At 49.6% G+C, this 20232-nt stretch overlaps 1 protein-coding gene across 3 annotated transcripts in view; it reads right to left on the bottom strand.

Moving 5' to 3' along the window:
• The window catches only part of ECE2 (endothelin converting enzyme 2), a 50342-nt gene that overhangs the window by 13638 nt on the left and 16472 nt on the right, over window positions 1-20232 (bottom strand). Inside the window, exons 1-10 of one of the 3 annotated variants that reach the window (XM_051999929.1) lie at window positions 19838-20182; window positions 18047-18133; window positions 15307-15442; window positions 13310-13531; window positions 10258-10382; window positions 9985-10131; window positions 9782-9847; window positions 2237-2425; window positions 1582-1724; window positions 447-561 (exon numbers count right to left, since the gene is read on the bottom strand). In XM_051999929.1, the coding sequence (XP_051855889.1) occupies window positions 447-561; window positions 1582-1724; window positions 2237-2425; window positions 9782-9847; window positions 9985-10131; window positions 10258-10382; window positions 13310-13531; window positions 15307-15442; window positions 18047-18133; window positions 19838-19849 (1242 nt within the window). In that variant the 5' untranslated portion in view covers window positions 19850-20182. Of the gene's footprint in view, window positions 1-446; window positions 562-1581; window positions 1725-2236; window positions 2426-9781; window positions 9848-9984; window positions 10132-10257; window positions 10383-13309; window positions 13532-15306; window positions 15443-18046; window positions 18134-19083; window positions 19528-19837; window positions 20183-20232 lie in introns of those variants that run through there. The other 2 variants (XM_051999928.1, XM_051999931.1) reach the window with 2 other exon arrangements.

Here is a 20232-nt window from a genome sequence, read left to right as displayed (position 1 = left end):
CTAGACCCATTCTCCAAGCAGAAGCTTCCACCCCGAGCTCTGGGGAAAGTGCCCGCTTTCTACCAGAGACCCGGGAGCTCCTGCCTCCGTGGACCTGGCATCCGCTCAGAAGACGTGCTCCGAGGCCCCTCTTCCAAAGGGCAGAGGTTGGTACGGCTGTTAAATAACCAAACCCAGAACCATCCCTCTGTCCTTCGTGTCACGGATGGGGAAATGGAGCCAGTCGGTGATGGATCCAGAGGTCCCAAAGTGGGGCTCAAAGGTTGTTGTGCCAGGGATGGGGGGCCACGTCAGGGGGCCCACCCCCACCCCCAGGCCCCAAGGGCTCTCCTGGTCCTGCTGTTTTATCCACAGGCTCTCCTCCTCAGACTTCCTCGGGGCCTAAATGTGTTTGCGGAGCTCTGGGAACCCCGAGGTCGGGAGCAAGGAGGAGAGAGGACTGTCACCTTCTTCGTGCCGTAGAGAGTCTCCATCAGCTTCTCCTGCGCCGACTCAAAGCGCCGGTCCAGGCTGGAGGCGGTCTTCTGGACAAGGTTCCAAACCAAGTAATTGTTCAGAACGCTAGCAGATAAAGGGGGGAAGCGTGAGGAGGGGCAGCAAGGGGAGATGGAGACAGGCCAAGCCTAGGGGGCAGGAAGACCTGGGTCAGAAACGCACCCAAATCTAGTCCGGATTATGGGGCAAGTCCCTTCACCCCGTGGGCCTGTTTCCTTGTCTGTGACAAGAGACACCGATTCCTCTGGTCCCCCCAGAAAGGCTTCCATAGCCTGGGTGAATCCCCTCTCTAGAAGTTGGCTTTGTGACTTCAGCCCTGAGAGGTGGCTGCCACCGGGCACATGATGCTACAAAGTTCATCCATGGGCGGAGGCAGGAGGAAGCGTCCGCAAGTTGGGGGAGGGGGGAAATAGGGGGTGGGCGTGTGATTCCCAGTGGAGGAGAGTAACAGCACAAAGTAGGCTCTGGCTGGCATCCTCTCCAGGCTGCAGGCATCGGGAGGAGGAAGTGGAGGGCATGGGGAGGAGGAAGCAGAGGGCATGGGGAGGAAGAAATGGAAGGCATTAGGAGGAAGAAGCGGAAGGCATCAGGAGGAAGAAGTGGAGGGCATGGGGAGGAGGAAGTAGAGGGCATGGGGAGGAGGAAGTGGAGGGCATTGGGAGGAGGAAGCAGAGGGCATGGGGAAGAGGAAGTGGAGGGCATTAGGAGGAGGAAGTGGAGGGCATTGGGAGGAGGAAGCGGAGGGCATGGGGAGGAGAAAGTGGAGGGCATTAGGAGGAGGAAGCAGAGGGCATGGGGAGGAGGAAACGGAGGGCATGGGGAGGAAGAAACGGAAGGCATTAGGAGGAAGAAGCGGAGGGCATCGGAAGGAGGAAGCAGAGGGCATGGGGAGGAGGAAGTGGAGGGCATGGGCAGGGACAGGTCAGGCTGGGTTTGCCTACATCATCTAGAGTTTCTCTGGGCTCCCAATGGGGTAGCAAGCTTCTACGCTGAGCCTGGGGACCCCCGACACACTCTGCCGGCCCTCACGTCTACATGCTCAATTCGGGCCCTTGGGACCCGTGGGTGCGGGCCACCCCTCCCCACCTTCTCTCTGTGCGATTGATGAGCTCCGACACCTGCTGCAGATAGTCGGTCCCGTAGACCACCACGGGCTCTGCGTCGCCCAGCTCCAGCGGGGACAGGGCGAAAGACAGGAAGTCCAGCCATTCCACAGAAGGGGCCAGGGCCTGGGAGCAAGGAGAGCCCAGAGAATGAGGTCAGTGAGATTTTCCCATCTGTCCTAAGCTCCGGCCCAGTCCTTCCCTCAGGCCTTTCGGCTTCTGATGTGGGCCCAGATCCTGGCCTGTTGCCATGGCAACAGCATCTGGTTGCTTAGGAATTGCAGAGGGGGATGGGGAGGGCCGGGAACAGCTTGCACATCCCCCCTCCCCCACATCGCCTCAGGGCACAGTCACAGCTGCTGCTTCCGTCGCGCCCCCCTCCCCCCCTCAGGCCCGGTGACAGCCAGGGCAGAATTCTGGGATGCTCTGATGTCCTTTGTGATGGTCCCGAAGGCAAGCAGCCAATGGGAGCCAGAGCAGGAAAATCAGGACAGGCCCTTGAACCCCGGCCCCAGCTGCAGAGCAGCGCCGGCTTTGCTTGGCTCACTCTGAGCACTGAGAGTCTGGGGATGCCCCAGCCCCCCCCCCGGGGAACGCCCCCTGAGCCCCCTCCCAGGCTCTCCCCCCACCCGCCCTACCTGAAGCTCAGAGATGCTCATCTTGTTGTAGATCTTTTCCTCATCCCGACGCTGATCCTGGGGGACCGTGATGTTGGCCAGCTCCATTTCCAGGTCTATCACCTGCTGCATCTGCTCCCTCGTGGAGTCGGGGTCGCCGCCCAGCAGAGTGCCCAGTTCCACCATGTAGTCCAGGTAGGCAGCCAGCACCTGCCACGGCATCCCCACAACGTGCCAGGGGGCCCTAGGGCTCCCTCCCTGCCTCCTGCCTGCGGTGCCCCCTAGCGGCAGAAGCCAGGTGGCCCAGTGGCAAGCGCTTTGGGGAATCAAAGGGACTGAGGTCTGGACCTCAGCTCCCGGACATTGTGGCCGTGGGACTGGGCAGGTCCTCTGCCTTCTCTGAGGGAAAGAGCAGGTTCCTGCGTCAGAGCCTGCTCTGGCCCTTCCTATGTAACCCTGAGCAAAAAACCAAAAGCCCAAACTCCTGGGCCCAGGCTTTTCTTACAGCTCTTCGACTGATGTCTTGGAGACAGAGAGAGGGAGAGACAGAGACAGAAACACAGAAAGAGACAGAGAAAGAGAAAGAGAAAGAGAAAAAGAAAGAGAGAAAGAGAGAGAGACAGACAGAAACACAGACAGAGACAGAGAGACAGAGAGAGACAGACAGACAGACAGAGACAGAGAGAGAGACAGAAACACAGAGAGACAGAGACAGAGATAGAGAGAGAGAAAGAGAGAGAGAGAGACTGTCTCTTCTCCTCCTGACATAGAATATAAGTTCCTTATTGCCAGAGAATTCTTTTTTCTCTGCACAGTGCCTGGAATAGAATGGAAACGTGACCTCGAGAAATGTCTGTTGATCGATGGCTGTCTGGGTAAAGGGGAGCTTTCAGTTCGAATGGAGAAGAATTTGGGGAAATGATAGGATTATTAAAAATATAATAATATCAATAAAACCTTTTTAAGGGACCAACAATAATAACTACCTTAAGGTATACTTTAAAGAAGTACCTTTAAAAGTCCTTTAAGCGCCACAAAGGGAGCTAGATAGACAGATGGATAGATCATGTAATGCTCACATCACACGTAAGTATCCCCTAAGGATTAAATAGCCCTTGCTTTTTGTTTTAGGTCCTAACAGCAGTTGAGAAATTTTAAGGAAGAACGGCCTCATGGCAAAGGCGTCCATCTGGCCTCTCACAGAGCCCAGCATCTCAAGGATGCTCACGTGTGTCTCTTTTTAGCCAAAGCTGAATAAATAAAAACCCATTCCACACTCAGCAACTGAAGATGCCCAAAAGCCAACATGGCGGCCGGCAGCAGAGAACACCTTGCTCCCCACCCATCGCTGTCCTGACGTCCCTGAAAAGGGGGGAGTCTGTCGAAGACACGTCAGAGATAGGACAGAAAAGGGAAAGATGGGAAGCCGTGCTCTGACCTGCCGACACCAATTACGAATGTCCCATTCCCATCTGCAGCTTTCCGGAAGCCCCAAGGAGCTCTGCAGAATATCCTTCAACCAACCTCGGGTTGGACACCCCCATCCTATGGGCCTTCCTTTGCCTTATCCCCGGTAAGGTCTCTGAGAGGTCATGAAATGATATTTGGAGAGACCTTGGCCACCAAATGCCGGCACTCGCACAGATGAAGTTGGGAAGCCTTGTTCACCGGCAGATCCCATCCTAAGTCTCGGTTTCCTCATCTGTGAGGTAGTTGGACTAGATCATCTACTAGAACCGGGAGAAGCCTTGAGGTCTCCTCATTTTACAGATGAAGGAACTGAAGGCCGCAAAGATTAAATGCCTCACCAGGGTACCTCTCCAAGACCTAAATCTTGTGCTTTTTCACAAAGTTCTCATTGATTGTATGTTGACTTTCATATCAACCACTTTCCTCCTGTCTCTGCCCCTCTTTGTTCATATAAGTCACTCTATTGAGAAGATTGAGTTCTTATCTCTCTCTCTCTTTTTGCTGAGGCAGTTGGGGTTAAGTGACTTGCCCAGGGTCACACAGCTAGGAAGTTTTAAGTATCTAAGACCAGATTTGAACTCAGGTCCTCCTGACTTCAGGGCTGGTGCTCTATCCACTGCACCACGCGGCTGCCCCTCTTCTCTTTCTTTTCTGTCTGAAAACATTTCTGTGGACACCCATTCCTTTACTGGAGCCTTCTTGGTGAGTTCTTCTCCCACCTCAAATCCTGCCACAATACTTCACAACTTCTCCTTTCTTTGTCAAGACTGACTTGTCCATCCCTCATCTCCCAAACCTTGCTCAACAACCACCCGCCCTCATGGAGTTTACTCCTCTACGCCATCAAATCCAAGGCCTCCCTATTGCCCTGGGACCAAGTCTAAACTTCTGCTGGCATCTAAAGTTCTTCCCAGCTTGGCTCCCCTCTACCTTTCCAGCCTCTTCCTCCTCCCTGGTCCAGTCAAAGCAGCCTTCTGGCTGTTCCTCACAGCGAGTATTCCTTTTCCCATCTTCTTGCCTTTGTGCGACCGTCCTTCATGTCTAAAACACGCCTCCATCTCACCTTCACCTCTCAAACGCTCTCGTTTTCCTTCGAAACTCAGTTCAAGAACAAAGCTTCCTGGATACCCCCAGCTATTGTACTTACTCCTCTAGATCATTGTACTTTGTGGATGTAAGACAGATCTGACTGGGATCTCCTTGGGTGCTTTCTTGGTGAAGAAAATGGAGTAGTTTGCCATTTCCTTCTCCAGCTCATTTTACAAGATGAGGAAACTAGTAAATGTAGATCACTCTTTGTGACCCCATTTGGAGTTTTCTTGTCAGAGACACCAGAATGGTTTGCTATTTCCTTCTCATTTTACAGATGAATAAATTGAGGCAAAGAGTTAAGTGACTTGGCCAGGATCACATAGTATCTAAGGCCAGATCTGATCTCCCAGAAGTGTTCCTGTGACTTCAGATGGCACCACCTAGCCCCTGGGCCTGGTATTGGGGCTTAACAAATGTTTCTTGATCGACTGATTGATTGATTGGATATTCATTGTTCAATCTAACATTTATTTAGCACTTTTTTGTTCCAAGGCTGTGCTGGGCTGGAAAAACAAAGGCCCAAACTCAATCATGTCCTGCCCTCTGGGATAGGGAATTACATGAAGATAAACTTGTATGGAAAAGAATTTTCCCATAAACTCTGCTACCTCATCAAGTTATACATTTGGTCTTCCCAAGTTCTTCCCAATCACCATCATGTTGACTGTCCTTCCTTAGCACTCCACCCCTCCTTCCTTATTATTCCCTTATCACTGTGCCCGCCACAAATCCTTCTGTGTAGAGTACCAAGTTTAGAGCAGCATCCAAAGGTTCCCTGGAGAAAAGCTCCAACTAAGTAAGCTGAAATAAAAAGCACTCTCTCAAATGTCTGGGCCAAAAGCAAGAGAGAACAAGAGGCCCTAATACACAGAAGCCGCCCGGATCCCACATCATCCCCAAGAGTCCGGGACCGGAATATGGCTGGAACCACTTTGGCCAGCGGAATTAGGATGGGCAGTTGTAGCATTGTCTCTCAAGTAGCGTTGCCCTTAAGGAAGATAGAATTATGGGAGGAAATTCAGGAAATAGCAGAAAGCACTGGGAGGATGCTCGATGAAAGGTGAATCAGATGAAATTTTGTTATTAGAGTATAATAGAGACCATCTGGACAGAAGGAAGAAATAGATAGAGTCGATCACAAATAGCAGATATGGACGTGAATATCGTCATTCAAGGTAGGTGCCGTTGTGATCTCCATTTTACAGAGGAGGAAATTGAGGCAAGAGTTAAGTAACCTTTTCCAAGGTCATACAAAGAATAGGTCTGAATTTGAATTCAGGTCTCCTCCACTTCAGGCTCAGCACTTTATCCATTGCGCCACCTTGTGGTGGGGGCTCAGCTATCCAGATAATGGAACTTGCAGCTTCAAACACAGGAGCTAATTTCTTGACTTTAAAGAACAAAGGGAACAGCTGGGTGGTGCAATGGATAGAGCAGGAGGACCTGAGTTCAAATCCAACTTCAGACGCTTGACAAATCCTGGGCGACTCACTTAACCCCAATTACCTCAGCAAAGAAAGAAAGAAGAATGAAACTAATTTCATCTTTCAAAAGGAATCAGAAGGAACTGAGTTTAAATTTAGCCTCTGTCAGGCATGTGACACTTAACTAATTATATGATCTTAAGTAAATCATATAAGCTTGATTGGCTGGGAGGGAAAAAGTGAAGGGGCCAATGAGGGTGAGCAAATTCTATTTTATATTTGATTCTCAACAATGAGGAAAAATTATTTCCTGGCTAGTTTGGTAAGGTGAAAATGGGAGAACTTTGCTAACCCTTTAAGAGTCTGTAATATAAGCAAAACAACTGTTTGGACATGTATACTTGTATTGTCTTTAATTTATACTTTAACATATTTAACATGTATCGGTCAACCTGCCATCTAGGGGAGGGGGTGGGGGGAAGGAGAGGAAAAAGTTGGAACAAAAGGTTTGGCAATTGTCAAGGCTGAAAAATTACCCATGTATATAACTTGTAAATAAAAAGCTATTTAAAAAAAAAAGAGTCTGTAATATAGATCAGTAAAGTTGGGTCTCATCTGACTTGCACCCAAGCCCAGGGAGAGCAGGTTCGGGGGAAAGAGAGCATCTCATAGATTAAAATTCTCAGCGTGAGTTAGTCTAGGAAGTCTGGGAAACCCTCAAGGATGAGATTCTGGAAACCCAATTGGAAATAATTCTGACAAAGAAGACAAAGGGTAATTGTGTAAAGAGAAGATGGATACAAGGAACTCTTCGACCAACTCGGATTGTTAAAAATTAAACTTCATTGACACTTTTTATTTTATATCACCTACATTTCCAAGGTGTTGCTTCCTTTTTCTCTTCCACAGAAACATCTCCATGAGAAAAAAATAGAATGGGGAACAGTTCAGCAAAAATACCCATTATATATATATATATAGAGAGAGAGAGAGAGAGAGAGAGAGAGAACATATATATATAGTACATATACATATATATGTATATATTTATGTATTCACACAGAGACACATATACACACACATATATTTAAAGGTCATCATTCACAGTGGCCCACACACATCATCCCCCACCTTTTTAAAAGTTCTAAGAACAGGAACAGGAAAATAGGAAGGAATACAAAAGTATGATTGAGTTCTGAGACAATATTAGTCCTAATGCTCAGAATAAAGTAAAGCTGGCAAGGAAAGCCAAAGACAACAACAAGGTATTTATTTGTTTTAAAACAATATTTGGGGAAAGATAAGGATGCAGAAAGAGAGCCACTGCCCTGGCTGGGTGGGATAGTGGCAAGGGACTATGGAAAGAATAAAGGGAAATTTGACTTATTTTCTTTTGCTAAGGTCACTTTAGATTAGAAGGACATACAATGAAAGAAAAGAAAGAACAAAAATAGTTACGAGGAATCAACCTCCAAGATAAGTGAGAAGAGAGGAAGAGACTATATGCCTGTTCTTAATGATGTCTTTCCCGGATGGAATATATTCAGATATTCTGAAAGGATCAGATATGTGATTATTGAGCCATTCTCCATGACACTTGGGAGAAAAAAAAAAAAAAGATTGGTCATTTATGATTGACAAAAATCCCAGGGAGAATATGGATTTGTTTTATTCTTTAATTCTTTACTCTTTAAAAATGTGTATTATTGGGGGGCAGCTAGGTGGCGCAGTGGATAGAGCACCAGCCCTGAAGTCAGGAGGATCTGAGTTCAAATGTGACCTCAGACACTTAACACTTCCTGTGTGACCCTGAGCAAGTCACTGAACCCCAATTGCCTCAGCAAAAAATAATATTAATAATAAATTGCCTATTCTAATATTGACTTGGAATATAATTTCCATGAGGATATGAATAGATATTTCAGTTCACTCATTACTACAACCAAGTACCAAGGAGAGTTCCATGCACCTGTTAGATGAAGGATCTGGGAGATTCAGGGAAGCCGTGAAGTATTAATATCATTTTCAAGAAAGCAAAAAGAAATCTTCCAGCTCTAGGCTAGCGAGTCAGACCTTGATTTCTGCCAAAACCTAGCACATATCATGAAAGGGAGGGCTGGGGAACCTTTAGGAAGGGAAGCGGTGATCAGAAAGGACCAGCCTGGCTTCAGATCATGGCAGACGAATTCTCTTTCCTTTTTCTTTTTTTTTGTTTGGACAGGCGGCCTAAACTACTGGAAATAGTTTACATAGGTTTTCTCAGCCTAAAGTATTTCTAGTTCTTGTGAAAGAAATGGAGAGAGGATGGAACAATTAGGAGGGATACATGGATTCAGACCTGGCTGAAAGTCAGGAATCACTCAGAGTTAAAGGGAAGGAAGTCCCCCGTGGGGCGCCCCAAGAATCAGGGGCAGATCCTGTGCTGTCTAACGTTTTACCAGTGACTTGGATGAAGACAAGAGGGCCTGCTTGTCAAACCCGTAAGTGACACAGAGGGAGAAGGGGAGGGAATTATAGCCAAGGGGGACAGAGCTTGGGGCGGGGGTCTTACAGATATCCAAAGGACACCAGCAGGCGGGGCATGGGCTGGATTTTATAAGACGAAATTCGGCTCTTCTACTTGGGTCCAAAAGCCGTTTACTGAGTGTAGGAGAGGAGGGACGGCGAGATAGAAGGCTTCCTGGAAAGGATCTTGCTGTTCAGTGAACTCCATGAGTGAGCAGAGATCAGAGAGAGGCTGCATGGGAAGCGTCGCCCCAAGACTCGTGGGTAATAGTCCTGGAGCGCGGGCTAACCCACTGGTGGGCCACTCTGTCAGGTCTGCTCTCAGAGCTCAGCAAGGACATTGAGGAACGAGTGTTTGCAGACGCCAGCCAAGAGGGTGAAGGACCTGGAGCTCAGGTTGTTTAAAGGTTGGTTAAGGAACCAGGCTAATTTAGGCTGGAGAAGGAGATGGATGGGGGATGGGGGAAAGGGCTGGAGAGAGGGGAGACAGGACACAATGTCTGAAAAGATTTCTCGTAGTGAATGGACTGGACTTGGTCTCTTTGGCCTTCGAAGGAGCAATTAATGGAAGTTTCAGGGGCAAATTTAGGTTTGCTGCCTTAAAAAGCTGCCCATTGGGGCCGCTAGGGAGCGCAGTAGAGAGAGCACCAGCCCTGAAGTCAGGAGGACTTGAGTTCAAATCCAGCCAGACATTTAACACTTCCTGACTGTGTGACCCTGGGCAAGTCACTTAACCCCAATTGCCTCAGCAAGAACAAAAAAAGAATCAAAGAGTATTACTCATCTTCTGCTTTATATCTATTGTGCCCTTCCTTCTCCCAATTACTAAAACCTCAAATTAGGAAAACCTGGGTTCAAATCCTGCCTCAGATTCTCATCACCTCAACCTTTCAAAGCCTCTCAGTAAAATTGGGGGTTGGGCCCCTCCCACTCTAAATATTATGCATCTTGGTACCACGGAGTGTGCCTTGGCCAGCGGCCTACGGAGAATGACAGTAACTAACTAAGGGGTTTCCGGGTGGGTGCCCAAGCCCCCCATGAAGAGGAAACAAGGAGGCTGGATGGGGCGTCTTACTTTCTCATTGGCCGTTCGGTTCAGGTAGTAATCCCTGGAAGGCAGAAAGAGGCCCGACTGATCCACCTGTAACGGAAGCGGAAAGGCCGCCCTGGATGCCCTGGCGGTGGGAGGAGGAGCCCCCAAGAGCTTCCCTAGGACCTCGGAGTCCCACATTCCGCACAGGAACTCTGGCCCCACCCGGCACCCGCCCGGCCCCTCACCTGAATCACGTTGCTATTGGAGCTCTTGGCGTCAGCGCTGACATAGACCGTGAAGAAGGGGCTGGCCCGGTAGGTCCCAGACACCGTCTTTAAAACGTCCATGAAGTTGTCCTGGGCCCAGGGTCCTGTGATGTTCCAACCTCCGATCTAAAAGAGAGGAACCCGAGGGCTTCTGGCCCCTGAACTCCTTTTTCTGCCTGCCCCCCCCTTCCCGGGAAGGTCCTTTCTCCGATTCTCCCTGAGCCATCCCCACCAGTGAGGGTCCAGCCCCACCTTGTCAATGAGGTCCCGGAGGGGCTGGGCACCCAGCTCTTCGATCCGCTGCTCCCGCAGGCAGGAGAGATAATAGCGCTGGGTCTTGCGCTCTGCCTCGCTGCTGGAGTTGAAAGTCTCGTTCTCTGCGCGTGGGACAGGGCACCAAGTCACCATCTCTGCTGCACTGACTGCCTGTGGGACTCTGGGCCATCCTTCCCTTCTCAGCCTCCTACGGTCCTGTCCAGCTCTAGCTCTGAACTCCCATGATCCCCTTTTGCAAATACGTCAGGGGGAGGGGGTGTACTGCCACTGACCTGGGATCTGGGGGTGGGGGCTGCTGCTGCTCACCAGGCCATCACCCACGAGGGTTCTGGAGTAAAGGCAAGTTTTGGCTTCTCAGCCTCCCTCCAGGGAAACCCTGAGCATCCTACAAGAGCTCTAGATTTCTCCCCAACTGCATGTTCTTTCATCCATTTAATAAGCTTGTGCGAGGCTATCAAGGAAACCGGGGCAGTGTGGAGAGGGGAGCTGATGGCCAGAAGACCTGGGTTCAAATGCTGCCCAATACCAGTCGGACAAGACTGTGAACCCTCCTCTGTGTATGTCAGATGGGTTCAAAAAGCTTAGTAGACACTGGGCACTTTGCTTCCCTAAGGAAGGAAGGAAGGAGTTGAACTCCCTGCCCTCCAGTTCTATAAAGAGCTAAAAATGAATGCACGGGAGAAGCCATTACAGCAAAGGGCATTGGGAAAGGAGAAGGTGGCCCTTGAGCCACACTCTAAAGGGAACAGTGGATTTTAAGAAGGACAGAGGAGGAGAAACTCTAGGGCTGGAAACAAGAAGGGATCTTGGAAGTCATTGAGTCCAACTCCGCTCATTTTACAGAGAAGGAAACTGAGGCACGGAGAGGTAAAGGTGATTTGTCTCAGTCGTTCAGGTAGAAAGTGACAGCTGGGATTTGAACTTAGGACTTTTCACTCTTTCCATTGCACCACAGTTTCATCATATTTAACAGGGTGCATTCTGCATATAAAGCACCATGCAGGACTCTGGGCATACAAGACTAGATGGGACAAAATAGTCTTTGAAATTAAGAAGCTTAATTGTATTAGTGACTTAAAGAGGAAGCTAAATAAAAATGAAAGAGATAAATGCAATAAATATTTTGCCAGTCAAATAGAATATTAATTAAGAAGGAAGGAAGCACAAGTCGTTAGGAGATTGGGAACGCCTGCCCATAGCAAAGATATAGGAAATGTCAAGTTCCAGGGATAACAAGTGTCCCAATTGGGTGGTATAATGTGCTAAGGGAAGCAGTGAACCATGGGATTGGAAAGATAGGCTACAGAAGGACTTTACCGACGAAGAAAAGGACTTCAGTGTTTTGTCTTAGGGGCAGTAGGAGCCACTGAGGATTCTTTGCTCTGGTAAAGGTTCCATAGGGTTTGTGGAACAACTTGAAGGCTAGTTTGGCTAAAATAGCAAATAAAGGGAGAAGAGGACTGTGATTTAAGTCCCAAAAAGTGATAGGAACTCTGGCTGGGCTCCAAAAGGAGACTTGATGCTGACCTCTCTACTAGCAGCCCCTTCTCCAAATCCTAGAGGCAATATGATTTAATGGAAAGAGCCTTAGATCTACAGTCAGGAAAAAAATAAGAGCCAACATTGATATAATACCATAAAATTATTATCTCATTCAACCTTCACAAGAAGGAGGCAGATGTTATTTTTATTCCCATTTTACAGATGGGAAAACTGAGGCAGATATGGGGTTAATTGACTTGCCCACAGTCACACAGCTAATAAATATTTGAATCTGGATTTGAACTCAGGACTTCCTAACTCCAGGCCTAATGCTCTGTTCATTGAAACTGCTTCCTCCATTCAAATCCTGGGTCTAATATCTCTGAGCTGTATGATTATGAGCAAATTTCTGAGTCCAGAAAATGAACAAAACCAGAAGAGACGGTGTGACATGGTAGATGTAGTCACTGTGTGATCCTCTCAGTGACCTGAGGTGACTCTTCTAAGACTATTTTCAGTTGCAGAACAACTGAGTCTCAGATCTTTACTAGAGAAGTCAGTCAAATACGAAGCCCGTTGGGTATTTTCCCAACAACGTTCTCGGGTGCTGCTCAAACCAGATTGAAACATAACTTGAAAACGTTTAACAAAATATAATCAGGGGTCCTCAAACTTTTTAAACAGGGGGCCAGTTCACTGTCCCTCAGACTGGTGGAAGGCCGGACTAGAGTAAAAACAAAACCTTTGTTTTGTGGGCCTTTAAATAAAGAAACTTCATAGCCTTGGGTGAGGGGGATAATGGTCCTCAGCTGCCGCATCTGGCCGCAGGGCCGTAGTTTGAGGACCCTGATATAGATAATGGTCCGATGTTGTTTTCTAAGTCAAAATCCAGTTTGAAACCACTGGGCTACATCAAGAAATCCTTGTGAAATTTAAAAAGGAAAAGAAAATAGAGATGGCAATCCTTGACCTTCACACAGCAGAGGTACTAGGGAAGAAAGTTTTATAATTCTCGGAGTACTTTAGAGATGAAATCATTTATTATTATTATCGTTTTAATATTGTTATTCTAGATTGTTAACTTGCATCAGTACCTTGGACAGTATCCGGTCAACTCTCAAGTGAACAGAGAGAACAGGCCCAGAAAGGGGAGAGGCTTGCACCTCCCTCAGTAAGCTAAGGGCAGGGAGGGCTCTGCACTTCCCATTTCTTGCTTCCCAAGCCAAGACTTTCCTCTTTGCTCTTTCCAGTCACTCTGGGCCGCACAGATCACTGATCTAGAGCTAGAAGGGACCTTCGAGACTATCTAGTCCAAGTCTTTTATTATAGAGAAGGAAACTGAGATGCGGTAAGGCAGTGTCTTATCCCAGGCAGATCATAATTGGGCGGTGAGATCTGATCAACCCCAATGGGCCTCCTATTGTGGGTTTTTCCTGACTGGGTGGGTCTCCCTGCCCCTGTCACCACTAAGGTCCCCATCTGCTTTCCCTCCCTGATAGATCCTGGCCTGTGGTAGGACCCTGCCCCAGGACTTTTCTAGACTCACCAAGTAAATGTTTCAACACAGCCTGATTCTGGTCCCAGAGACTGTTGAAGGTATTCCACCTGGAACGTCCATCAGGCAGTGGGTTCCGCCGCATCCAGCCCCCACAGGAGAATTGGTAAAAGTCCTCACAGGGGCTCACCTCCCGGTCCAGGGACTCGAGGATCTTGCCGGCCACTCGAATGCAGGCTTCTGTCAGGCAGGTGTTATTTAAGGAGACCGTGGCTGGGAAAAGGTGAGGGAGAGAGAAATCCTCCTTCAGCAAAGGAGGAGAAACTTAATACCCAAAGAAGAGATCAAGTAATGGATCAAGAAACATTTATTAGGCACCTATTTTGGGCCGGGATCTGTTCAAGGTGCTAGAAATACAAAGATTTAAGGGCAAATGGTCTTAATGGACTTAAGGGCCTACCCCTCAAAGAGGGACATAGATGTTATTCCATAATCTGAATGTGGAAAATTAAATACCAAATATAGAATATTTTTTGTACAGAAATTTTGTTCTGCAAAGGAGGAATGTGATTTGGGGGAAAAAATTACAATGGGTATTTTGAATTGGTGAAAAAAATATTCCTATGTGAAAATGAAATGCAAAATGTTTTCAGACAGAAAAGAAAGAGAAGAGGGGAAGCTAGGTGGCGTAGTAGATAGAGCACAAGCCTGGAAGTCAGGAGTCCAAATCTGGTCTCAGACACTTAATACTTCCTAGCTGTGTGACTCTGGACAAGTCACTTAACCCCAATTGCCTCAACAAAAAAAAAAAAAAAAACTCAAGAACTATCTCCTTCAAGAGCTTTTCATCAACCCCCCATTTATAAGTATCAACTTTCAAAATCATCATGTATTTATTTTGTACATATTTTCTATTCACCTGCCTATGAATTGTCTATATATTCACCAAATAGAATATGCTTCTTGAGGGCAAGGACTGTTGCACTTTTATATTTACATCTCCAGCATCTCAAGTACACAGTAGGTGTCTAATAAATACTTGTCAATTGATTAGCTGATGGAATTTACATTTTGCAATCATAGACTCATAGACTTCGAGCTGTACATGATCTTACAGGTTATTCTACCCAAACCCTTTTTTTAGTCAAGGAAAACTGAAATAATTTCCCCAGGAAAATGGGAAGCATGGAGGAAGACTTGGATGTAAGGAAGCCATAAAGAGAGATACAAAACCAGGCAAAACTAAGCACTGAGGATACAAAGAAAGGCAAAAGTTACACTTCCTGCCATTGAAGAGGTCGTAATGGAAAAGACGTCAGACACCCACGCAGGAAGAACCTTAAACCTTCTCCCAACTGCTCCCCACCCCACCTCCCATGGCCCTAGGGCCTCCACAATGCATTCACTCCTCAGCTTCTTCCCTAAATGGAATAGAAGAAATCTCAGAATGAGGGTCATAGGACTTAGAGTTAAATCTAGGTCAATCTCTAGCATTTTACAGGTGAGGAAACTGAGGCAGAGAGATGCCTTGCTGGGGATCAGAGAAGTAATTAAGTGACATTGGCTGAGATTTGAACCCAGAACTTTTCCCATCGTACTATATTGAATCTGACGGCTTGCCCGTGGTCACAGAATATCGAAATCTCAGCATTGGAAGAAACCTTAGTAGTAACTAAGTATGAGAAAAGAAGTCTTCCCTATGACACTCTCCCCAAATGGTCCTCCAGCCTCTCCTTGTAAAGTTCCAGAGGAAGAGGTCCCACCTCCAGAGGCAACCATTTCCTGTAGGAACACTTCTAATTATTCACTCAGCAAACATTTATTGAGCACCTATTGAGTGCCAGGTCCTGTCCTGGGCACTAGCTATTGTTATGAAGAAAGAATGAAACAACTGCTGCTGCCCTGGAGGAGCTTTGAGTCTTTCGGGGAGTTTTCCTTGGCACCAGCCAAGGCACCAGTAAATGCCATCCCGGGATCCAGAGCCAGCTCTGCTTCCAGATGCTGGTGTCAGCTCCCAGAGAGAGGGGTGGAGCCTGGGGCTCACCTACCTTGGCTGTACTGGACCCCCAGGGAAATGGAACAACCCAAGAGCAAGACGCCCAGCAGCAGCGAGATGCCCATCAAGGTCAGTTCTAGCTGTGTCCGGGAGCTCAGCAGATGGCCTGACCTTTTTCGGAAGCCCACCTGGGAGAACAAAGTGAAGAGAGAGAGGGAGGGGCTTTCAACTAGATTAATAATAATGATAGCTAGTATTTATCTGGTACCTAATGGGCGCCAGGCACTAAGGACTTAAACAAACTCTGGGAGGTAGGTGCTCTTATTAGACCCATTTTCCAGGGGAGGAAACTAAGGTGGATAGAGGCTAAAGCTAAGTGACTTGTTCAGGTTCATATTACTAATGAGTGGCTAAGGCGGGATTTGAACTCGGGTCTTCCTGACTCCAGCGCTCTGTCCATGGCACAAACCAACTGAGCGACGATCTCAGAGCTGTGGCGCTCGGAGAGGAATCATTGGATCATCGAATGATAACTGGAAGGTATTTCAGAGGCCATTTTGCCAGTTCTTTAACTTTACATAGGAGGAAACTGAGTCCAGGAAGGCAAAACAGCTTGGGAGCAGAAACTCCAGAGGTCATTCAGTCCCATTCCCTCATTTTACAGAGAGGGAAACTGAGGCTTAGGGAAACTCAGTATGACTTGTTCAAGGATGACTCCCCAAGGTTGGGAGCATCAGGCATGGGATTGGAACCTATTTCCTCTGAGTTGATAGCCTTTCCTCTGAATAATGCTGATGGAAACCTAGAAAGGAAAGGAAGGGCAAGGGACGGATACATCCGATGGTCGAATAATAACTCTTGCCCTTTGTGCAATGCCTAGAGCTTTGCAAAGCACTTTATAGAATCAATCTCAGATGATCTTCACAGGGGCTGCGGGAGGTGGGGTCCACACGTGTGACTCTGTGAGTGTAGGGTACTCCAAGTGTGGAAACTCCCTTCACCGAGGAAGCCCAGCCATTCTTCTATAAATTATCGATTTAGAGAATTGCTGGGGCCCAGAGAGGTGGCCTAGTGTCACCCAGGGAGCAGGATTAGAACTCAAGTCCTCCTGATGCTAATGCTGTGCCATAGCGCTCTGCCTCACGTGGGAGGCACTAAAGGGAATATGAGAACTTTCGTGATGCCATTTACTGCTCTGTTTGGGAAAAACTTAACCTTCCTTCTCATGTGACTCTAAAGTCAGCAGGTGTCTTGGAGAGTGGGCCAACACTGGGTCAGGAAGACTGGGGTTCAGCTCTGCTCCAGACCAGAGAGGTGATCCCGGGTAGTCAGATCATCAGAGAAGTAAACAGAAGCTTAGAGAACAGCTCATGTCAGAGATGAGCTCTGCACACTTGCCACTATATTCAGCTTCCCTCTTTAAAGTGGAATGGAAGCTAAAACAATTGAGCTTTCCTTTTTTTCCCTTTTTCTTCATTCCTTCCTTCCCTCCCTCTGTCCTTTTCTTTCTTTCTTTCTTTCTTTCTTTCTTTCTTTCTTTCTTTCTTTCTTTCTTTCTTTCTTCCTTCCTTCCTTCCTTCCTTCCTTCCTTCCTTCCTTTCTTTCTTTCTTTCTTTCTTTCTTTCTTTCTTTCTTTTCTTTCTTTCTCTCTCTCTCTTCTTCTTTTCTCTCTCTCTCTCTTCTTCTTTTCTCTCTCTCTCTTCTTCTTTCTTTCTCTCTCTCTCTTTTTTCTTTCTTTCTCTCTCTTTCTTTTTCTTTCTTCCTTCCTTTCTTTCCCTCTCTCTCTCTTCTTCTTTCTTTCTCTCTCTCTCTCTCTCTCTTTTTTCTTTTTTAGTGACAAAATTGGAGTTAAGTGATTTACCCAAGATCACCCAGTCAGGAAGTGTTAAGTGTCTGGAGTTAAATTTGCACTCAGTTCCTCCTGACTCCAGGGTCAGTGCTCTGTTCACTGAGCCTTCTAGCTGCTCCTAAATGGGTCATTATTAAGTTTTTAAGGTGGGGTTGGGGAAAGTCCAGATCTGTGATTTCATCCATGTAGGGAACTCCACCAGTGCATTTATAGTGATTTTGTACCTCAGCATAAATGACTGGCACATAATAGGTGCTTAACCAGGGCTGATGGACTGCAGTCTTAGGGCTTGCCTCAGACACTGAAATGTCAAGTCTCTTGCTCAGTCACACAACTGCTCCGTAGCAGAGTCCAGCCTTGAACCTGGTCTTCTAGGTTCCCCACTCAACCATGCTGCCCCATATGGGTCATTGCTATAGTCAAGTGAGAAGGTGTGGACACTTTGTAAGCAGGGCAGTATGTGAATATCAACCTAATATTCTTAATCAATGGGAGTAACTAACTCTGCTCAAGGAGCTACCATTGAGTCCTCCAGCCTATTTACCTAATCTTGATCTGCTGATTTCTCACAGGGAAGCTCAGGTTCAAGGAGAGTGGACACAAGTGGGGAAGGAGGCCGGCCAGTGAATGAAGAAGGGTTAGAGATTCAGAACTGAAGGGACTTTGGAGGACCTCTGGGCCGATAGCCTTCTTGTTACAGATGGAGAAACCGAGGCCCAGAGAATAAAAGCTCTGAGCTAGGTCCCCGTCCAGCCCTTTCAGTCATGGATGAATAAACAGGCCCCACAGAGTGAGATGCCCGCCAAGGGTCACAGGCTTAATAAATGTGGGCCCGGATTCTGGTTCAGATCCGCTGCATCTTCTTGCCCCCCACAACTAGGGAAGGGAAGCTGACTCGGAGACTCCCTTTCCCCAACCCCGTGGCCCACGAGATCATGCAGACCTCCAGAGCTTCTGGAGAGGCGACGCCATCTGGCGAAGGCTCCGGGGCCTCCTCATCTCCAAGGGTAGCCCGCTTGTACTCCAACATCTGCAGAGATGGAGGCAGAGACAGCTGTCAGGGAGAGGGAGACTGCTGCTCCTCGCCAGGGACTCCGGCTCCTGCTCTCCTCCCACCCCTGGAGCACTTGCAGCTCAAACGACGTCACTCACTAAATGTGTATCTGGGGGGGGGGGGGGGGGGGAGCTGGAAATGGGCCTGCCCTCAGGGAGCTTTCAGTGTGGCGGGGGACGGTCCCGCCTTCCCGTTGCTTCCGCGCACACAAAGAGCAGGGCAATGGTGCGAGAAGCTTTTCTCCTCCCAAGGCTCTCCAGCTTGTTCTCCTCGGACTCCCGGTCCACGCTCCGAGGAGCAGAGGCTCCTCCGCTCCCACCCCGCCTTCCGTTTCAGGCGCAACCAATCCCCGGGACGGCTCCCGGGCGGCCCCGCGCCAGGCTGGGGATGAGCGGGAGGTGCCGGGGTGAGAAGGGAGCTCCCCTTCGGCTCCGGCTCCCCCACGGCTCAGCGGTGTGTTTGCTTGTTGGGCAGCAGCCGGCCCCCTCCCCGCCCCCTCCCGGCCCCCCTCCGCAGACGCTCCCAGACTTGGGTTAACTTGGAGCAAGGGCGACGCATGAGGGATGGAGCTGGGCTACATACACACGGTGCGTACCCGGTGTAGCCACTGAGAGCCGGGCAGGGACGCAGGGACAGCTCCCCGCTCCCACCCCAGCGGCTTCCTTTCCTCTTGCTCGCTCCGGCATCACTCCCTCAAGGATCTCTCCTGGACCCGGGCCGGGGCCAGACTAGGGATGAGTAAGAGTGGAGGTGGAAAGGTAGAGAGGGGATGGGGAGCACACTTCCTGCCCCCCCCATTACTGTCTACGTCCTGCTCCGCTCCCTTCGGCCCCGGCCTCTCGCCAAGTCCCTCATCCCGCCGTGGCCCAGCCCAGGACCCCCAGGCTCCCCCCTCCCGGCCTCCTGGCTCCCGGTCCCACACTCACGCCTCCGCCCAGCTCCTGCAGGGCCAAGCTCATGATGGGCTGGAGATGGGCACCTCCCCGGGCTAGGCTAGACTGGGCTAGGCGGGCCCCCGGCTGGATCTGCCGGGCCTGGGCCCCCTCCTCCACCCGCCATGGCCAAGGCCAACTCCTGGGGTAGCGGCGGCGGCGGCGGCGGCAGCAGCAGCAGCAGCCGGCGCCACAGCCCCCGCCCTCAGGTTCTCCCCCACTCCCTGAGCGGTGGACCTGGGGGGAGGGGACGGGGGAGGCGGAGCCCAAGCCTCTGGGGAGCACCCCGGCTGGGGGCGGGGGGGGGGGGAGGAGGAGGAGGAGGAGGAGGGCCCTGCACGGAGAGCGCTCGTTGCTCCGGGACTTTTCCAGTCTCGCTCCCCTGCCCAGCAGTCCAGCGGAGCCCACCCCTGTTTGTGCCATCCGAACTCCAAGCTTCCCACCCCTTCCATCCCCCGAGAAGCCCCCCTGCCTTCTTCTCTCCCTTGAACCTTCGGATCTAAAAGCCCAGCAGCCCCGTCCCCTTCTGGGAGCCCCCACTCACCCCGGAGAATCCTCCCAGGAGTTAAGGGTTCGCTGGCCAGCACGCCGCCGCCGCCCCTCCCCCACCCTCCCCCCACCCCCCGAGTTCTGTTGGTTGTTTACAGACGTCGGTCAGACTGGCAGATCCTCCCCCACAGACTCGCAGGACCCACCCGCGCCACCAAAACAAACAAACAAACAACCTCCCCGGGCCCGGGCCGCTCACCTCGCTGCCCATCTTCTCTAGGACGGGCGGCCCATTGTCCGCCCACCCGCCCAGCTTCCACACGAGAGCCTTGCACCGGGCGCTCCCACGCCGGCTTCACCCGCGTGTCTGCGAAAACGGGGCGACGGACTTTCGTTGGGGAGCCCCCGAGAATGGCCACCGCCTAGCAAGGGGGCCCGCGGGGGGCAGGGACGCACAAAATACGCCGTCCCATCTCTTAATCTCAACGGGCTCGAACTTCTCAAGGACCTCCTAGGGGCCAGACTCTGCCCGACTTTTTAAAAAGAAAGAGTCATTAACATTTGATGGGCCGCTGGGACTTTCTCTTTTTCCCAGAATTCCCAGAATTGTCCCCAGAATTCAGCACAGAATGTAGCGTAAAGGCTTAATAAGTG

The sequence above is a fragment of the Antechinus flavipes genome, chromosome 4 (genome assembly GCF_016432865.1).
Source record: "Antechinus flavipes isolate AdamAnt ecotype Samford, QLD, Australia chromosome 4, AdamAnt_v2, whole genome shotgun sequence".
Taxonomy (NCBI): Eukaryota; Metazoa; Chordata; class Mammalia; order Dasyuromorphia; family Dasyuridae; genus Antechinus; species Antechinus flavipes.
The sequence above is the reverse complement of the archived record's forward strand: the minus strand, read 5'-3'. Positions and strand labels throughout refer to the sequence as shown.